This window comes from Bubalus bubalis, chromosome 10 (assembly GCF_019923935.1).
Source record: "Bubalus bubalis isolate 160015118507 breed Murrah chromosome 10, NDDB_SH_1, whole genome shotgun sequence".
NCBI classification, from domain to species: domain Eukaryota; kingdom Metazoa; phylum Chordata; class Mammalia; order Artiodactyla; family Bovidae; genus Bubalus; species Bubalus bubalis.
Genome location: NC_059166.1, coordinates 89,109,795 through 89,130,476, shown reverse-complemented (window position 1 = coordinate 89,130,476; position 20,682 = coordinate 89,109,795). Strand labels below are relative to the sequence as shown.

Sequence of the window (20,682 nt, the reverse complement as noted above, 5' to 3'; positions counted from 1 at the left end):
TGCCCCAGGAAAGGTCTCCTGAAGGTCACTGGAACTGAAACAAGGGAAGATGAGGAAGGAAGTGCCTAAAAAAGGCCATTCTTTATCCACTAAGTCTTTGTCCAGTGAGTTTCAGAAGTATCACCAGAACTGCTCAGAAGAGAAGAGGGAATAAAAAAGAGGTTACAGGCTGGCCAGGGAATTTGTAAACTGCTCACAGGTATAAGCAGTGCTGCTACAGCGACATCACACTAATCTGGACACCATCAGTTTAAATTCAACGGGGTATAGGTATGCAGCTGTGCTTTTGACTCTTAAAAACATTTAATAACTATAAAAATGTGTTATATGAATTTATAAACCAGAAAAAAGCACCTAAACTTAAAATGAAGATTTTACTTTACTTTTCATGAAAAATGTTTCCAATCACCAGTTAGATGATGATGTTGGCATCATCACGAGTGGATTCATTAGAAGTGATTGCAACTGTTCAATTTGTTATAATTCTACCAAGAAGCATGAAAAGAGAGCAAATGCAGGTGAGGAGATAAAGCAGTCTCCTGATGATAGGGATAGAGCAGGATAATTAGTTCAGAAATCCCACTAGGGGGTTCAAGACAGTAGTGATATTTTAAGGGTGTTTAGGAGGCTGCAGACTAATGATCTGGGGAAGGAAATGGCAGCCCACTCCAGTATTCTTGCCTGGAGAATCCCGTGGACAGAGGAGCCTGGTGGGCTGCTGTCCATGGGGTCGCACGGAGTCAGACATGACTGAAGCGACCTAGCAGCAGCAGGCTAATGATCACTCAAGAAAAGAATCCAGTATACCACCCTGAAGGAAGACCAGGTGCATCCAAGCGCCAGCTACACGCAAGCCCCAAACCCTGATAGTTAAAGCACGACAACAGATATGGAGTCTGAATCTTGTTACATGAAGTCAGGGATCTAATGGTTCTTGAAGACTAGCATTTCTGCATGTAGCCAAGACAGAAATATAGAGGAAAGGGGAAAGAAACTTGGTGAAAGGGGGGCATTGTACTCAAACTGAGATGAATGACCACATTTTAGCATAGGTTACAGTGCTCAGTAGCTTCAGTTGTATCCAGCTCTTTGCAACTCCGTGGATTGTAGCCCACCATCCTCCTCTTTCCCTGGGATTCTCCAGGCAAGAATACTGGAGTGGGTTGCCGTGCCCTCCTCCAGGGGATCGAACCGGGGTCTCCTGCATCGCAGGTGGATTCTTTACTGCTGAACCTCCAGAGAAGCCCATATGTTACCACTCTTCTTTTAATATACGTATGATTTAAACAGCGCCATGACAGTCTTGGTTAGATCATACAGGGTCAAAGGAGAAACTAATGATGTAAGCCTTGACGTCTACCCCAAAATGAGGAAGATGGTGGTCTTCTCCTCTGCCCACTTTTCTTTGAGTTATGAAAATGCAGCCTTTAGTTCTGGGGCTGCATTCCCTGCCTGTATCTTCCATAACTGTCCTATGCTAATAAGCCTTCTCTTTGCCTATCACTTTGCCTCAGGCCGAGTTCTTTCCACAACTAGACAAAAGAACCTTCAGTAAATCCTGACACCAGGTGAGTGGTTTCAATTAAAAGACAGTAGGTTCAAGTCCCCTCCTAAGTCAGAGATCCTGGGTTCAAGTCCCAGTCTGAGTTTTGGCTGGGTTTAATCTCATCTAAGAAGCAATGTGGTTTCCCTGAAAGGAACCCAAACATCAATTCAAGTTGTCATTTAGCGACCCTCAAAATTATCCCAAGTTGTACATTTCAAAATTAACTGTTTTACATGGAAATAATTCTGCTGGCAAATAGCAGATGCTTCTGATCCCTTATCTGTGAAATGAAGTCCTCTTTTCCAGTGAGTCTGTTCTTCCATTTGGACTACAAAAACAACAGGGGTATACTATTTTTCTGGCACACAATAGGCACTGACTTTAGGGTCAGAAAGGCATGGTACACCTTACTAGGTCATCCTTGGGTGAGTTTCCTTAAGCCAGCTAAGCTTCTATTTATTTCTCGTCTAACTCTTTAGGGCTATTGTGATTATTAAATCAAATATGAAAGTCTTGGCATATGGTCAGCAGCACAGAAAGGAAGAAGTCAATATGGATATTATTATTATTTTTCTCTATTTCTTTGTCATTTATTCATTTCTTTAACTTCATTTTATGTTGTTGTTCGATGGCTAGGTCGTGTCCAACTCTGCAACCCCATGGACTATAGCACGCCAGGCTTCCCTGTCCTTCACCATCACCCTGAGTTTACTCAAAGCATTGAGTTGGTAATGCCGTCCAACCATCTCATCCTCTGTCGTCCCCTTCTCCTCCTGCCTTCAATCTTTCCCAGCATCAGGGTCTTGCAACAATTCGGCTCTTCAAATCTGGTGGCCAAAATATTGGAGCTGCAGCTTCGGCATCAGTCCTTTCAATGAATATTCAGGGATGATTTCCTTTAGGATTGACTGGTTTGATCTCCTTACTGTCCTAGGGACGCTCAAGAGTCTTTTCTAACACCACAGTTCGAAAGCATCAATTCTTCCCTGCTCAGCCTTCTTTATGGTCCAACTCTCACATCCATACATGACTACTGGAAAAGCCATAGATCTGACTATAAAAAGTTTTAAACATACACCAAAGTGAACAAACTAGTATAATGAAACACTATCCACCTCTTCATATACTTTTTTGGTGGGGAGGAGAGACTTAAACGTGTCAAGGGATATGCCAGACCCTTTCACCTAGCAATAAGTGGCTGAGGACAATGGGGTTTTCAGGGTACCATCTGGTCCCCAAGTGAGAGACGGTTCTGCCACTAGTATTGGCCTGCACATCCAGTGATAAAATGCATAAAGTACCGCAGGACACAGGTACCATGAAAGGTAGAAAACAAAACCACAAAGTCCGCTATCACCTGGTGCTTCCTTGGAATATCCTCACTCTTGAGCACTATGCTGAAGGTTCTGCCAAAGCCAGGATTTAACATGAAATACTTTTAGGAAAAAAAAAAAAAATAGTAATCCACTTAAAAAAAAAAAACTATATTTCCTAATTGGGACGAAAAGTCATTTTCAAAAAGCATTTATCAAGTGCTTTACAGAGTCTATCCTCTAGGAATTTATAATTTAAGATTGTTTATAAAAAGAAAAATATGGACACGTAGAAGTTTTGTTAAAAATAGTCAAGCGAGATAGAAAATGATGGAGGTGAATGTATCTATGTGAAGAGATTGGAACCTGGATAGGATGGAAGGAGAAAAGGGAGTGGGCATGTAGTCAGGAGAAGACTGGAAAATAAGTGACCTAAATATTCCACATGCAGACTCCCTGGGGGATGGAGACCATGCTGACGGACAACATGTCTAAAGAAGCCCAGGAACTCTGGTTATTTCAGCTCCTCTTATGTGAAAAGTGGTCATGCCCCCAACAAGTTGCAGATTGTGGGAAGGCAGAGAGGGAGATTCAGGGATGGGAGCAGGGAGGGGAAAGAGGTGTATAAATCAATCTGGGAAGAAGGTAGGATCAAGTCAACAGAACTAACCTTGATATAAAAGGATACTTCTCTCTGAGTGAGGACTTCCCTGGTGGCTCAGATGGTAAACTGTCTACCTGCAATGCGGGAGACCTGGGCTTGATCCCTGGGTTGGGAAGATCCCCTGGAGAAGGAAATGGCAACCCCCTCCAGTACCCTTGCCTGGAAAATCCCATGGAGGGAGGAGCCTGGTAGGCTGCAGTCCATAGGGTTCCAAAGAGTTGGACATGACTGAGCGACTTCACTTTCCTTTTCTCTCTGCATGAAGGGGAAGGGGAGAAAGGGAAGGTGAAGGGTGGAGATGGGGGAGGATGGAGAGAACTTGAGAAGACTTCCATTGTGTAAGTAAGAGAGAAGACCAGAGCATCCGGGAGTTATGAATCAAGGGAGCAAGGGACGGTGTTGGGGGGGAATATTTGGGGAAGACATCTGTGTCTAACACCTACAAACCTGTTTAGGTGTTCCCTTCCAAGACAGAACAAAACAAACAATAAGCCTCCCCCAACCCCTACTATCCCGATGGCCAGCCCCACCATCTTTCCCCATCCACAAACTTCTCAAGAGCAAAGCTGGCCCAGGCACTTCCAGACACCAGCAATCTGACACCAACACTCACCATTCCTTTAAAGCTGCACCTTTTGAATGCTGGCTCAATAAAGGGCTGCTCTCTAAGTCTTCTTCCTGAAGTGCTCTCCTTGGCACCCACAAGGCACCAGGTTCAGGTGGTTGAGGTCTGTCTTCCTTTAACTTTAATCATGCCCTCTCTTCGTTTTTGGCCAATTCTTTTCTCTCTCCCCATCTTTTTTTTTTTTTTTAAATTTGCCATGCAGTAATTTATTTAGCAATATCTATTATTAATTTCTATTTGCAATTGGATTAGATATGTAACTATATCCATGCCTTGCAGTGCATCAGGATGACAAGACAAAGCAAAGAAGTGGTTTCCAGTGAAGTCCACTGTATAGGTTTCATGTGAATGATGGCCTTGTTACCAAGTTAACTATGCAAAGCAATTGCTTTGAGTTACATTGAACTGTCATATTGTACGCCGTCTTAATCATAGTTGTTCTCTAAGGCAGTGTCTGTCTTTGGACTTGACTTTTTCTTTTATTCTCTATCCCTTGGCTTCAACGACTATCTCTCCAGGTGAGGGCCCTGTGTGTTGCCCCATTTCCATGATGCAGCCATTACATGTGGCTATTTAAATTAATTATATTAAATAAAGTTTAAATTTCTGTTCTTCAGCCATCTTAGCCATATTTCAAATCCTGAAAAGCCCCCTGTGGCTAGTGGCTACCGTACAGGACAGAATAGATATAAAACATTTCCTTCTTCATAAAAAGCTCTTTGGGACACCACAGGTCTAGACCTGATCTCTCCCCTGAACTTCTGACCTGTCAGTATTCTAACTGACATCTTTCCTGGAATCACACATCTATTATGCCCCAAATCTTACTCCATTCAATGCATTTTTCTCATTACAGTGATCTGGCAGAAAGTGAAGAGGAACTAAAAAACCTCTTGATGAAAGTGAAAGTGGAGAGTGAAAAAGTTGGCTTAAAGCTCAACATTCAGAAAATGAAGATCATGGCATCTGGTCCCATCACTTCATGGGAAATAGATAGGGAAACAGTGGAAACAGTGTCAGACTTTATTTTTTTGGGCTCCAAAATCACTGCAGATGGTGACTGCAGCCATGAAATTAAAAGATGCTTACTCCTTAGAAGGAAAGTTATGACCAACCTAGATAGCATATTCAAAAGCAGAGACATTACTTTGCCAACAAAGGTTCGTCTAGTCAAGGCTATGGTTTTTCCTGTGGTCATGTATGGATGTGAGAGTTGGACTGTGAAGAAGGCTGAGTGCCGAAGAATTGATGCTTTTGAACTGTGGTGTTGGAGAAGACTCTTGAGAGTCCCTTGGACTGCAAGGAGATCCAACCAGTCCATTCTGAAGGAGATCAGCCCTGGGATTTCTTTGGAAGGAATGATGCTAAAGCTGAAACTCCAGTACTTTGGCCACCTCATGTGAAGAGTTGACTCATTGGAAAAGACTCTGATGCTGGGAGGGATTGGGGGCAGGAGGAGAAGGGGACGACAGAGGATGAGATGGCTGGATGGCATTATTGACTCGATGGACGTGAGTCTGAGTGAACTCCGGGAGTTGGTGATAGACAGGGAGGCCTGGCGTGCTGCGATTCATGAGGTCGCAAAGAGTCAGACACGACTGAGCGACTGAACTGAACTGAACTGATACAAACTCTGATTTCACTGGAGAACATACTCCAAATAATTGAGAAATATTTACATAGGTGAGTTGGATATTAAGATGTAGTTTGTTTACAAATGAGGTCAGTTTCACTGAAAAAAAAAATACAGGCTATAGTCATTTATAGGAGAATTCTGTGTCTTTCACATACTACTCCTGTATAGTATTTCCCAATGTCCAGAATGTCATAAATAATAAAAGATTTATTTTACAGGGCATTTCCTTTATTATTATTTTTACATTTCTCATAAAATCACGCTTCTCCCCTATAGCATCAATGAGGGTCTTATTCTCACTACAGAGAAGGCAAATTTCTGATTCTAATAGGAGCACTAAAAATATTCTGCCTAACAGTGAAAATCAGCGGCCAAGCTCTTTGCCAAAATACTAACAATACTACTGGATACATGAGATTCTGAACCATCACATTCAACAAAGATCAGATCTGGTCCTGATTTTAATCAGAGAGCAACCTATCTCTTTGCTGCCTCCTAAACTTAGCAAAGACATACCATTCTCAGCATGCTGACCATTTTAGTGGTGTAAGATTTCACTGGGCAGCCTTTCTCAGAGTGACCTCAGCCCCAGATTCTAAAGATGGAGCATATTAAGTACAGGTGAGTCATCAATTTCAAAAGCCAGCAGAGGAACTAAAAACCTCATTCTTCAGAAGTGCAGAGATTCTATGGGAAGTCCTACCATGTGACAAATGGAACTCAGGAAAAGAAAAGCCATCTCTAAGGAAAGAAATGATAAATGGCACTCTTGTAGGATAAGCCTATCAATTTCATCTGAATTGACTATTAGCATCCCCAGTGGAGTTATGAGATCTCTTGTTAAAGATGACAGAAAGGTAGAATCATAGTATTGTAGTAGGAATATCATAAACATTTGGGACCATTACTATTAAATCAATAACACTGTGTATACTAAGAACTCACGCTTTATATAGTTCAAAGTCTTTTGCAGACATTAAAAAAATAATCTTATGACTGCCTCATAGGACGTACAAATATTAGGATATTCTGAGAACAATCATTAGTTAACAGTAGATAAACAATGATGTCCAGCCCTTTTCTAGGTGCAATGAGGCTCAGGAGAGAAGCAGAAGACACAACCCCTTCTCTCAAGCTGTTTCAGGCAATGGATATAAGTAAGTACATAAAACACATGGGAAATGTGTATGTGATTGGACCTAAAAGAAATTTGTGTAAGGTTGGGGAAGAGATGAATAGATGGAGCCCAGAGGATTTTTAGAGCAGAGAAAATATTCTGTAAGGTGCTAATAATGGTAGATACGTAACATCATGCATGCTAAGTCGTTTCTGTTGTGTTTGACTCTTTGTGACCCCATGGACTATAGACTGCCAGGCTCCTCTGTCCATAGGATTCTCCAGGCAAGGATACTGGAGTGGGTTGCCGTGCCCTCCTCCAGCGGATCTTCCCAACCCGGGGACCAAACCCACATCTCTGTATCTCCTGCACTGGCAGGCAGGTTCTTTACCACTAGCACCACCTGGGAGGCCCACATATCATGATACATTTTCCAAACCAACGTACACACCAAAAGTGAGCCCTAAGGTAAACTACAGGCCTTGGGTGGTTACGATGTGTCCATGTAGATTTATCAGTTGTAATATGCCCAACCGTACTGGGGGATGTTGATAATACGGGAGGGTATGCATGTGGGGTGGGGCAGAGGGCGTGTATGAACATCACTGTACCTTCCTCTCAATTTTACTGTGACCCCAAAACTGCTATAAAAAATTTAAATCTTTAATTTAAAAAGGAAAAACAGGAATATTGACTAGTACATGAGGGAAGTGTAGGATAGAACAAGGACAATACATGTCCTCAGTTTTCGTAAAGATTTTCAGTATCTGTTCTGTAAGTAGTCTTAAGGTGGAGAAATATAGAGAAGCCAGGGGAAAAACACTGGGATGGTAATAGTATTTGAGATTGTACATGTGAGTGTCTAGATCAGGGCAGGGGGACAATTGGAGACTGCCTGGTTTGATAGGCAGGGTCAAGTTAAGGAACATAAAAGATACGCTTTCACGGTTAAGGGGAAGCCTGTTAATAAATAGATTTTTACAGACCAGTCTGATCAATTTAGATTTCAATCTGATAAGGTCTAGAGATCTCTTGTAAATTCCTAAGCACCTGCATGACATGATCAGAGAAGCACTTTACAGAAAATAGTCTGGCAGCAATTATCTGCTGACCTTCTGCTCCCCAACCCTCATACTTACTACATGATACAGACTAGCTCTCCACTCCAAATCCCACCATCATCCTAAGAGGTTTCAACACTCATGACTTTAGCCAATATCCTAACTTCACCATTCCTTGACCTCATTCATTCCAACTGCCTTCACTTCCACTCCCAGGACCGCACCCAAGACTGTACATTAGTAAAACCCACACCGCACAGAAAATTTAAGTGCGAATAGCCCAGCTTCGTCTCTCCAGCCCTCTTTGGCCTGTCTTCCCATGGACGTGCTCACTCTTCCCAATATCACTTCCTTGCTGGACGCCGTCTCACCAACACATGCCACTTCCTTTCACTTCTGTCTCTCCACTGTATCCATGGGGATGACTTCAGCCCCAGATCCAGAGCTATAAGCTATAGCGCCCCTGTACACTCGGGCATCTAATCCACTGCACACACCTGGTCTTTCTACTGGCTGAGTCCTCAACTCCACTCATTACTGTTCCTGTTTGTCCACAATCTCCTTCCGCTAACATTGCCCTGGGTAGCAATGCAGCTGTACGTCATTATCCTTAAGACCATGGCTTGGGTTCAGTCTCGTTGCTTTCAGTAGCATAGCACTGTCTTTTCCTTGCTGTGAAAACTGAGGCTTTGGGCATAACTCCCCCAGTTGCCCACCCTTCCTCTACAAATGGTGTATTTATCCCCACCCATTCTTCCTTCTCTCTGTCACAGAAGAGGAAGTCACCCTACTTCTCAAGGGCAAACCCCAAGGTCAGCCTCCAAACCATACTTTTAATTCCCTCCCTCCTGCCTCCTTTAAGACTTTGGTTCATCACAAATCCTTGCTGTTTTCTGTATCTTTGACCCTACTCCTTTTTGGTCCCATAACCCTTTAACCCATAAAACACAGTAAAGTCTGTTTCATCATTCAAAAAACTCCCTTCACTTGAGTTTCCTTCTAGCTACCGTTCTATCGTTCTCCTCCTTCATTACCCAAGGTTTTCCAAATAATATCTACACTGGCTGACTGTAGCCACCATAACAGCCCAGAAAGTGGGAAGTACACAGACAGGGGGCCTCCCACGTGGCGCTAGTGGTAAAGAACCCACCTGCCAATGCAGGAGATGCAAGAGACATGGGTTCCAATCCTTGGGTCGGGAAGATCCCCTGGGGGAGGCAATGGCAACCCACTCCAGTATTCTGGCCTGGAGAATCCCATGGACAGAGGAGCCTGGTGGGCTATAGTCAGACACGACTGAAGCGACTTGGCACGCAAGCACACAGGCAGGGAGTAAGCTACAGCTCGGAGTTAATGCTAATAAGGTCAAGTACCAAACATTTCCCCGCAGGATTTTTCATTCAAGTCACACTGTTTCAGTCTTTTACTTTTTAATACTCCCATGTCTCACTTAAAGCCCAGAAGTAGAGCAAAGCAACATGGTGATTTCAAAGCAGGAGGTCAACAAATGTACGAACAGCATACTCTGCGCCAGACAAATGATTTACTACAGTGTGAAAGAGAAGGGAAATTTGGCTTATTTGCCTGGGTCCAAAAAAAAAGATCCGATTAACTCTTCAAGACAAAAATTCATGGATTTTCATTAGAACATGTTACTCTATTTCTTTAACTTCCCTTCACTTCTCAAACTACTGACAATAGACTCACACTCAGTGAAACTTCTCCAGCAAATGTTCCCAATGACCTCCAGACCCATAAACCCAACAAACATCTTTCAATCACATCCAGCTGAAATTCTCTGTTGATTTGACTGACACAATTTCTCTCCTCTTCTTGACAATCTTGACTCCTTTGGCTTCTGCATCCTCCACTCCTCTGGGATCCTCACACCTTCTGACTGTTGTTTTTCAGATGCCTTATTTGTGGTCTCCAAATAGAGCTGTAGTTTTACCTCCACCAAATACTTCTCCACAGAAGGGAGACCATTCACCATGAACATAACCCATACTTGTCCACCTGCTGTCTGTTTGATTCTGCCAAGTTAGTGCCTATGCTCCTCTGTGCCTGTCCAAGACCTACAATTCTTGGAGATCTAATTCTTCAGTGAAGCTTTTCTTAACTCATCTCCTGGGATTTTCACAATCTTTCCCATGTTTGTACTCCCTAATATGCTTTGCAGCAGGGGAAGAGATAGTTAGATCGTATCACCAACTCAATGGACATGAATCTGAGCAAACTCCAGGAGACGGTGAAGGACAGGGAAGCCTGGCGTGCTGCCGTCCATAAGGTTGCAGAGTCAGGAACGACTTGGTGACTGAACAACAGCACCAGGCGACTTGGTGACTGAACAATGACAACAGCAATTTGCATTGCAGCTACCCTAAAAAATATACATTCTCATCTGTCCTACCAGATCATGAGCTCTTTCCTCATGACTGCCATGAGGAAAAACCATGCCAAAAACCATGCTTGGCACATAGCAGGAGCTCATCAAATTTTAGCTACGAGTATTATTATTACTCACTTTTGCATTTTTCAGGCTTCCAGTAGTGCAAGATCAATCGATTTTAAATTAGTTAATTAAAGCCCTAAGAATGACTGGCTTCCCTAGTGGCTCAGACAGTAAAGTGTCTGCCGGCAATTTGGGAGACCTGGGTTTGATCCCTGAGTCAGGAAGATCCCCTGGAGAAGGAAATGGCAACCCACTCCAGTACTCTTGCCTGGAAAACCCCATGGATGGAGGAGCCTGGCAGGCTACAGTCCCTGGGGTCGCAAAGAGTCGGACATGACTGAGTGACTTCACTTTCACTAAGAATGAATAAACTCTGTTGGTGAGAAAAAGACAGTGGACAGAGGGCTCACCTATAGTAGGTAGTAGAGAGGTTAAAAAAAAGAGAGAGAGTGAACAATAAAGAAAATGGCTGGAACCCCCAAGGAGAGAATAGAGGGAACTTCTAACAATCCACAAGCATATTATCGATTTCATAAATTACCTTGGAAATACAACAACTTCTTCTGCCAGGCATCCAAATGAAGGAAGATTTCTGTGTGTGGTAATTGCCTCTGACTCAGCCTGGCGAACACCAAAGCCCAGGGGGAATGGTGGTGATAGGGATAGAATATGGTATTGATGTCTTTGAGCTATGGTGTTGGCAAAGACTCTTGAGAGTCCCTTGGACTGCAAGGAGATCCAACCAGTCAATCCTAAAGGAATTCAGTCCTGAATGTTCATTGGAAGGACTGATATTGAAGCTGAAGCTCCAATACTTAGCCATCTGATGTAAAGACCCAACTCGTTGAAAAAGACCTTGATGCTGGGAAAGATTGAAGACAGGAGGAGAAGGGGGCAACAGATGATGAGATGGTTGGATGGCATCACCCACTCAATGGACCTGAGTTTGATCAAGCTCCAGGAGTTGACGAAGGACAGGGAGGCCTGGCACGCTGCAGTCCATGGGGTCATAAAGAATCAGACACGACTGAGCAACTGAACAACAATGGTAGTTATTACATGGGTAGCTACAGAAGTCCCAGGAGGGTACTATAGATAGAGAGGGAAACCTAGGAAACTTGGAAGACCACTATAAGTTAATGATCACTCAAGAAAACTGTTGGAATGTCATGGAATGAAACAGCCTTGCTTAACTATAAAGCCAAAAATAAAAGTCTGAGTTATGCTAGATGGGAAATTAACCCTGAGTACTCATTGGAAGGACTGAGGCTGAAGCTGAAGCTCCAATACTTTGACCACCCGATGCGAACAGCCAACTCATTGGAGAAGATCTCGATGCTGGGAAAGATTGAAGGCAGAAAGAGAAGAGGACAACAGAGGATGACATGGTTGGATGGCATCACCGATTCAATGGATATGAACTTGGGCAAACCTGGGCAAACTTGGGAGATGGTGAGAGCCAGGGAAGCCTGGAGTGCTGCAGTCCATGAGGTCACAAGGAGTCAGACACAACTTGGTGACTGAACAACAACAATGAAAATCCTAGTTTGACCTCATAGGGTCAGACACTCGCCTGCCTGATATATCCCTAGCTCCTCCTTCGTATCTAGAAGCCTCACTCCTTGAAGAAAGTGGTCTTCCCCCTTCCCCGCTTCCTTTGACTATAAAACTGTAGCCCACTTAATCCTCAGGGCAGAGCTCCCCAACCTGCCCACTTGTGTCTCTTACAAGCAACCTATATTAATAAATCTATATCTTTTCTATCAGTTTGCCTCTTGCTGAATTCCTTCTATGCTAAGACACAAAGCACCTGAGCCTCAGGAAGTCCAGACAGCAGATGAGTGATCCCAATTAAATGACCGTGGGTCGGAGTCCCACGCAGCATTTTGCCCAGGTCTGAGTCCCAGGACATGGGTTTAAGTCCCAATATGAGGTGCACTGTTTCAGGGGTGCCTTGTCGAATTACATTATCTAATAAGCCTATTCTCTGATCCTCCTTATACACAGGTAGAAGAGAACTACCTACATAGACGAGAGGGAAAAAAATGATGAAACCCAATTTGAGTTTTGTGTTTTTCTAACAGTATTTGAGTGGCTATGTCAAGGGAGTTTACTGTATAAAAAAGCTAGCTATTTTTTGCATTAAGAAAAATAATTAGTATTCTCTTTTTGAATTATCCTACAAGAATATCCTTCTGCCAAGTATTCTGTATTATGGCTTTTTGATGTGAGTACCATTTCCTTTGAACTTTGGTTGTTTTTAGTTCAGCCAAATTGACTGGCTTCTTAAAAGTGCTATTTTTGGACAAATACAAGGGGAAATTAATCATGATGCCCAAATGATGGCCTGGGAGTACTATTTCATTATTTTCAGTTTAGTCTGGGGAAAATGTAACCAGTTTTTCACCCAGAAAGTAAAAATGTTTCAATTTATTAGAAAGTACATGTTACTGGAAGCAGTCGAGGACAGAAGTGTAATCATGGAAACTATTCCAGCTGCTTCTATGCAGGCAATGCTGTCTGACATTGTGCTGAAATGACAAGCTTGCATCTGCTAAGGTGTGGCTTGAAAAGTCTGGAAGGCTGTCCCTGTTGACGACCAGGGGCATGACATCACCAGTTCCAGACAAGACTCCTTAAAATGCAAAAATCCCTGCGAGGGACAACTCCATTTCTAACGTACACCTTTAAGGTGAACTTCAGGAGTTCCCTGGACACCTCCTTCCTGGCAAAAAGCAAGCAGACAAACAGGAACAACAACAAGGAAAACCCAGCAAGTTCGCAAATTTTGCAAAAAGCCAGCGCTAACAATAAAGGTCATTCTGTCTATAAGGTTGATTCAACAGATTCCCACAGATTACATACAACAGATTCCAAAGGCCACAGAGCACTGATAGCAGAAAACACAGAAAATTGTCTGTAGTGTTCAGAACCCTGGCTGCAGAGATGAAGAGAATGAGAGAGATCGCAAAGAAGTTTGAGAAAGAGAAAATTGGCATGAAGCGTATGAGTAAAACTGCATCTCCTCCTTTGCCTGCAAGTCACTTCCAAGGTACATCTCCTACAGGCAATAGAAGTCGCTTTAGTCATGTCCAGCTCTTGGCGACCACATGGATTGTAGCCCACCAGGCTCCTCTGTCCATGGGATTCTCCAGGCAAGAACACTGGAGTGGGTTTCTATACCTTCCTCCAGGTGATCTTCCTGACCCAAGCATCAAACCTGCACCTCTTAGTGAGTCTACCTGAAAGAAATCCTGGAGACAGAAGAATAAATATAAAGGTCCTGGATACCCCACTTTCACATCCACTGATTGGAAAAGACTATTAAAGGAGGGACACTGGACTGAGAGAAAGGGAAGCTAGATTTGGAGTAAATGTTAACTAAATTGCTGTGCCACCTTGGGCAAGTCACCTAACTCATTTGAGTGTCAGTTTCACATTTGTAACATAAAGGAGGTGGGTAGACACCTCAGAGCTGCTTGTCAGCCCTGATACTTTATAGAATCTTGGACCACCACCAGCAGAGGAAGGTGTTTGAGTCATTCCACAGCTGCTTCATAAAGGGAGGGTGATAGGTAGCCTTTGAAGCTCTGGGAGACAACTCGCTAAAAGCTCATAAAATACTCATCAAGCTGCAGAGCATACAGGCTGAGCTGTGGGTCCCTAAACTCTCTGCCTCTCTTCTCAGCACCAGATCTTTTTTCAGACAGACCTTTTTCCCCCACCTTGTCTCTAGTGTGGTAAACCTGCTACATAGCTGTCCCATTTCCACCCGCCCACTCACATTTGCTGATGCCGACTGCCTCCCACTCTCAGCTACAACACACACTCACCCTCTTGTGACAGGAGCTCTAAATAAAGGAACACTCTCATTTTTAACAAGTTTAGTATTGTGAAATCTACATTTACAAGTCCATGTACTTATGTTTGCATGTGTGTGCATAGAAATGCACATGGGGGATGGATTACTTGCTTTGCAAATGAATTCACCATGGCATTCCTTACAATATCAAGTTCTTCATTTCTCTTTTCCTCCACTGCCTCTCCTACAAATATTTTACACCCTTTCCTTATTTATTGCTGCTCAGGAATACATCTTGTGTAAGGTAAGGTCTTCTGTATTCACAAAGGTTAAGGGAGAGCAAAATGCATTTCTTTGTAGCCTTCTGACTAATTTCTTTGTCCCAGGTGTGTGGACTTTTATTTTGCATACCTAGGCTCTAGAACTATATCTGGCTATACCACCAACTAAATACAGTCCACAGTCTACCATGATATAACAGCCTTCTACAGAAATTATTAGAGTCTAGAAAAACCATAAGCTTCACATAAGCCACCAGGTCTGGAAGAAATAAGCTGATGACATTCCTTTGTAATGATTTCTTAGATTATGTTGTACCTCCCACTCAGGTCAATAGCCGTATTCTGGGGGCAGCTTAAAAATTTGGACTAATATATTCTGTCTCCTGACACAATAAACATTAATAGGCTGAATAATAACCACATTTCTGGCAGTGGTGAAGCTATTTTTAGTAATGGTGGTGCTCTGGAAAATTTCATCTTTTGCTTTGAAATGCAAAGGTGATTTTTCTCAGCCCATAAATGGTAAGCTCAAGCATGCTCGATTGTTTTTAATTTGAGTTTTGTATGTTTTCTATTTCTCTTTACCCCAGGGGTTTCCTTATCTGAGGGCACACACAGATTAGAACAGGAACAGATCAGATCCCCTGGTTTAGGGTAAGTTGCAAATAATATGTCTGGTACTAAGGGCACCAAACAAAGGCTTCATCTCATTCAATTGTTAGTGTTCCCCTCGAGGCTTAGGCAAGCTAAGAGCCTAACAAAAACAAGAAGGAAAACAGCGACCTCACTCTTAAGTCATCCTCTCCTCAAAAAAAAAAAAAAAGTTATTGTTTTCCCACTTCCAGAAATATAATTTTCCAGGGTTCAGAAACTCAGGAGAATCCCAGCTCCGTTTTAAGTGCTTAAAAACATTCTCTTAATGGGGGACCTGGCAGCCACAGAAGGCGGGAGGATGGGCAGTGTTAAGTGCCCAGGATCAAGCATCAGAAGGCCTAAGATGACATCTGGCCAACCCATTAACCCTTCTGGGCCTGTTTCCTCATTATAAATTATAGATAATGACACCCACATTCTTATTGAGATCAAATGAGATAAAAGAGTTGAAAATGCTTTGTGGAAGGATTAGGTTTTCACAGCACTGTGTTCTGCTTACTTGAGTGCATCTCAACTCCTATGACGCTGTAGAAAATTAAAGCTGAAAGTCACCCCCAAAATGAGAAAAGTGTAAGACTGCTTTAAATGAAGTTTCCTTCTCTTTCTCTCTCCCTCTCTTCTTCCCTCTGTCTCTTCATCTCTCTTTTACCCTACCTCCTAGAAAAAAGCAAAAGTAACAATTGATCTTAGCTCTGCCTTCTAAGCGGAGAAGGTGATGGCACTCCACTCCAGTACTCTTGCCTGGCAAATTCCATGGATGGAGGAGCCTGGTGGGCTACAGTCCATGGGGTCGCGAAGAGTTGGATAGGACTGAGCAACTTCCCTTTCACTTTTCACTTTCATGCATTGGAGAAGGCAATGGCAACCCACTCCAGTGTTCTTACCTGGGGAATCCCAGGGACGGGGGAGCCTGGTGGGCTGCTGTCTATGGGGTCGCCCAAAGTCGGATATGACTGAAGTGACTTAGCAGCAGCAGCAGCTGCCTTCTAAGAGTCATGAATTTGAACTTCCCTGGTGGTCTAGTGGTTAAGAATCCACTTGCCAGTGCAGGGGACACGGGTTCAATTCCTGGTCCAGGAAGATTCCACATGCCTCAGAACAACTAAGCCGGTATGCCACAACTTCTGAAGCCTGCTCACCCAAGAGCCCGCAAACCACTGCGACAAGGAGCCCACCCACCAAAACTGGAGAATAGTCTTCCCTTGATGCAACTAGAGAAAAGACTGCAATCAGCAACAAAGACCCAGAGCAGCCATAAATAAATAAAAATAACTTAAAAAAACAAGAATCATGACTTTTCCTCAGTTTGCAATCATAGCCAGTGGCCCTAAATTAGATAACCTCATCGATTACCTACTACCAAGTGCTATTAGTAAATTATTACCAAAAACACGTCATGTAATTAGGGAGCTTAGTGTGGCTGTGTACACATGCTGTATTTAAAATGAACAACTGACAAGGACCTACTGTATAGCACGTGGAACTTTGCTCGATGTTACATAGCAGCCTGGATGGGAGGGGAGTTTGGGGAGAATGGACACATTCTGTATGGCTGAGCCCCTTCACTGCTCACCTGAAAACATCACAACATTGTTATGTGTGATCAGCTCTACCCCCACGCAAATTAAAAAGCTCAAAAAAAAAAAAAGTCATGAAAAAATTTTCTGCTTCTAGAGAAGCTTGACATTGAAATCAGCTCTATCCATGTATCCGTTCATTCAACAAGAATGTATTCAGTGAAACTTGCGCCAGGTACTAGGGGTTTAGGAATGAACAAGAAAAACATTCACTTCCCCACGAAGTTCACAATCCAGGGAGGGTCTCTTATTTTACAGCTTCAAACTAAAAACACAACAACTGAGAAAATCGGACTCTACCTGTAGCTCCCCTTCCATTATACTGAGTAGCTGGATGAGATCTTCCTTGGACAACTCCAAGGATTTCTTACTTTTCCGTTCACTTTCTCCAGATGGTTTTAGGTGTCGTTTGACAGTTCCTGAAGCCATGACATCCTCCTCCTTTCTGTTGGATTTGTTCTTCTTTTTCGTGTCTTCTGAGAGACTTTTATCAGCAGCGTTGCTGATGGTGGAGGTCTTGGGGCAGGAGACATGCCCGTTGGATGAACTTTCACCGCCCTGGTTTCGGGATCGCATTCCCACCTACAGCACATGAGAAAAGAGAAGATGTCTTTACCACCACTGAAATGATTTTTGCCTAACTGCTTAGAAATGAATAGCGGCTTCACAACGTCACCAAGAAAGAAAAATCAGGAGATCAATCTCGAGTCAGCTTCCTTATAGCTTTAATGATCACATCATTAGAAACTTCAGGAAAATACTTTGACCAATCTTCAGAGGAAAATGAAAATGTGATTCTAACGTCACAAACAATCCGAAGCCGGGTAATAGGGATCAACGTCAAGCAGTGCTAATTCACGCCGATGGTAGGTATCTTTGATAGAATGGGATAACAACGGCACTTTACCTATATGGTCGCCCTTCCCCAAAACATGACCCAGGGCTAATAATGAGAAAAACATCAGACCCGTCCCAACAGAGAAAGACTTCAAAATGCCTGACCCGTGATCTTTAAAACTATTCAGGTCATGGAAAACAAGGAAAATCTGAATAATTGTTACCGCCAAGAGGAAGCTAAGGGCACATGACAACTAAATGATGTAATGTGGCATCTGGATGGGATCCTGAAACGGAAAAAAGACATTAGGGGAAAATTGAGGAAACATGAATAAAACATGGACTTTAGTCAATAATAATGCATCACTATTTGTTCATCAATTATAACATATGTACCATACTAACATGAGGTTTTAATTATAGACGTAACTGGGTGTGGGGTCTATGGGATCCCCCAGTATTATCTGTGCAAGAATTCTGTGAATCTCAAGGTTTTTGTAACATAAAAAGCTTACTTTTTTAAGTGATTCTAAATTATCTATCAGAAAATGCAAACCTCAAGCCCTGCCAAGAACAAGTCAGAAGTCACAATGTGCAGAGAAATCCACATGGAGTCGGGGGAGGGGCTTGAAGTGAAGAGAGAAAAGGGGAAACGCCAAGGGAAGAGGGCGGGGTAGTTTTTAGTGATATGGGATTCTACTTTTCCATGAACTCTTTTTCAAAATTGGGTGTTGTTGTTCTTTTTTAATGTCAGTCATTTTACAGTAATAAAAGTACAAAGGATTGGGAGGAAAAGACCACCTTCAAAATCGAGATTTTTAAAAAATACGTTGAGGTGAAATAAAGAAAAAAACAAAACAGCAATTAATTTGTCCATGGGGAACTCACTTGAGTCATTCTATTTTGAATGTTTATGCAGTCTCTAAGCAAAAGAACTCGATTAACAGATACATTACAAACAAACACACTGAGCTCAAAGGCAAGGCCTCTAATCTAAATTCAGGGAAGATCCCTCTGATATCCTGGGGGCTGTACTACAAAATTTGCCTAAATCCTTAAATATAGGAGCTTAGTGCATGGGTTTATTTAAAACTCACAGTATAAATAGTTCTTCCCTTGAACAGCTCAGCAGCAAGGTTTTCATTACCCATTCCAGATAAAATACAGAGACTTCTTTTCTGGAAGTAAATTTCCTTTATGAACCCAACCATAGTTAAGAAACCAAGAAAAGCTTTTCAAAACGCCAGGCTTATAATAGAAAAACAAACACACAGTGTGATGTTGCCTTTTAGATAGCGAACACTTAATTCTTCTAAGAAATCTTGAAATCTACATTCATGCTCCTTTTTTGAACGGAACCCTTACAACAAAATGGACCCTTGTGTGCGTGTGTGTGAACTTTCTATAGCACCCTAATTTTGAAGACTATAAACTGGAGAAGTGGTCCTTAACACCAGCGCCATGTTTTCTGCTTCATTCAGTGATTAGGTCCTAAAATTTTAGAGCATCCTTTGTGCTTCCTTGGTGAACAAAGAATAGATGTTCTTTGTAACGGAAGCCAGAGCACTTCAGAACAGACCTACTGTATTTCATCACAGCTTGTTTGGAGGCAGAGTGGGCTGACTTAAGTCCCAAGCCAAAAAAATGAAAAGATGTGACAAATAGTTTTGAAGGGGAGCACGTTATGCCACCCTAAAATATACCTCTTTGGCATACTGATGACTTTAAGCTCATTATTTTTTAAGAAACAACAGGGACCCGTGAAGCTCTGAAACCTGGGTAGAAATTACCCTTTCCTAAGACATATTTTGGAGAAGGAAATGGCAACCCACTCCAGCGTTCTTGCCTGAGAATCCCAGGGACAGTGGAGCCTGGTGGACTGCCGTCTATGGGGTCGCACAGAGTCGGACACGACTGAAGTAACTTAGCAGCAGCAGCAGCAAAACATATTTACATTTATAAGAAAGCCTCCATTTGTAAGGGTGTCTCCCTGGCTATACCAGGAAGAGAACTATAACTCTAAAATCTCTAGAAACTCTTAACCAATGCAGAAGGCAGTGACTCAAATCTGTATTTACTATGCTTTCATTGTTTACTGTGCTTTCCTCATAACTCTCATAAGTGGCTCAACATCTTTCTTTTGCCTTTAGCTGAAGCTGGTATATAAGGTAATGGCTTGGTCATTTCAGAGAGTTACTCGGTTTTCCTGTGTCTCTCCCATGTAAACAGGAGGTATGCATGTCATTAAACTTGTATTTGTGTCCTCCTATTAATCTGTCTTTTTAATACAGGGGTATAACAGCCAAAGACCTTAGAAGAGTAAAGCAAAAATTATTTTTCTTCCCCCACAGTTTCAAATTTAACTCCTGACACAGCACAACTAAGACACATGGGCTTCCCAAATTGAATTGTGATTCCCCATGACTCCATGCCACATGTGCACTTCTTTGATCTAAAACAATTTTCTCTTAAGGCTCTTTGGGATGGAACATCAAATATTGATCTAACAACTTCAATTTAGAACACGCGTTAATGGAAGTTCCAGGCAGTATTTCCCAAGGTGGTAATGTTTTAAACTTAATCATACACAGCCTCAATCACACACAACATTTGTATTTGACTCTAACATGTGCTTGTGTCTTATTTTCCTGGATTTCCTGTATCTTTTATAGGATCTATGGCATTAGGATATTTGTAAAATAAGACAAATGCATGACTATCTATATATTACATGCCCTTAATTATATTTGCAAACACATGGGAAAATGGCATTTACCTAGTACCAACTCTATATTTGGGCTTCCCTAGTAGCTTAGCTCGGAGAAGGCAATGGCACCCCACTCCAGTACTCTTGCCTGGAAAATCCCATGAATGGAAGACCCTGGTGGGCTGCAGTACATGGGGTTGAAGAGTCGGACGGGACTGAGAGACTTCACTTTCACTTTCACGCATTGGAGAAGGCAATGGCAACCCACTCCAGTGTTCTTGCCTGGAGAATCCCAGGGACGGGGGAGCCTGGTGGGCTGCCGTCTATGGGGTCGCACAGAGTCGGACACAACTGAAGCAACTTAGCAGCAGCAGCAGTAGCTTAGCTGGTAAAGAATCCGCCTGCAATGC

General features: G+C 42.7%; 1 protein-coding gene across 4 annotated transcripts in view; it reads right to left on the bottom strand.

Annotated features, from left to right (window-relative positions):
• Window positions 1-20,682, bottom strand: part of FILIP1 (filamin A interacting protein 1) — a 214,003-nt gene that overhangs the window by 101,152 nt on the left and 92,169 nt on the right. For all 4 annotated transcript variants that reach the window (XM_006061996.4, XM_006061998.4, XM_044924504.2 and 1 more), the window contains one exon: window positions 17,029-17,310. In XM_006061996.4, coding sequence (XP_006062058.1) covers window positions 17,029-17,304 — 276 coding nt within the window. In that variant the 5' untranslated portion in view covers window positions 17,305-17,310. The remainder of the gene's footprint in view (window positions 1-17,028; window positions 17,311-20,682) is intronic.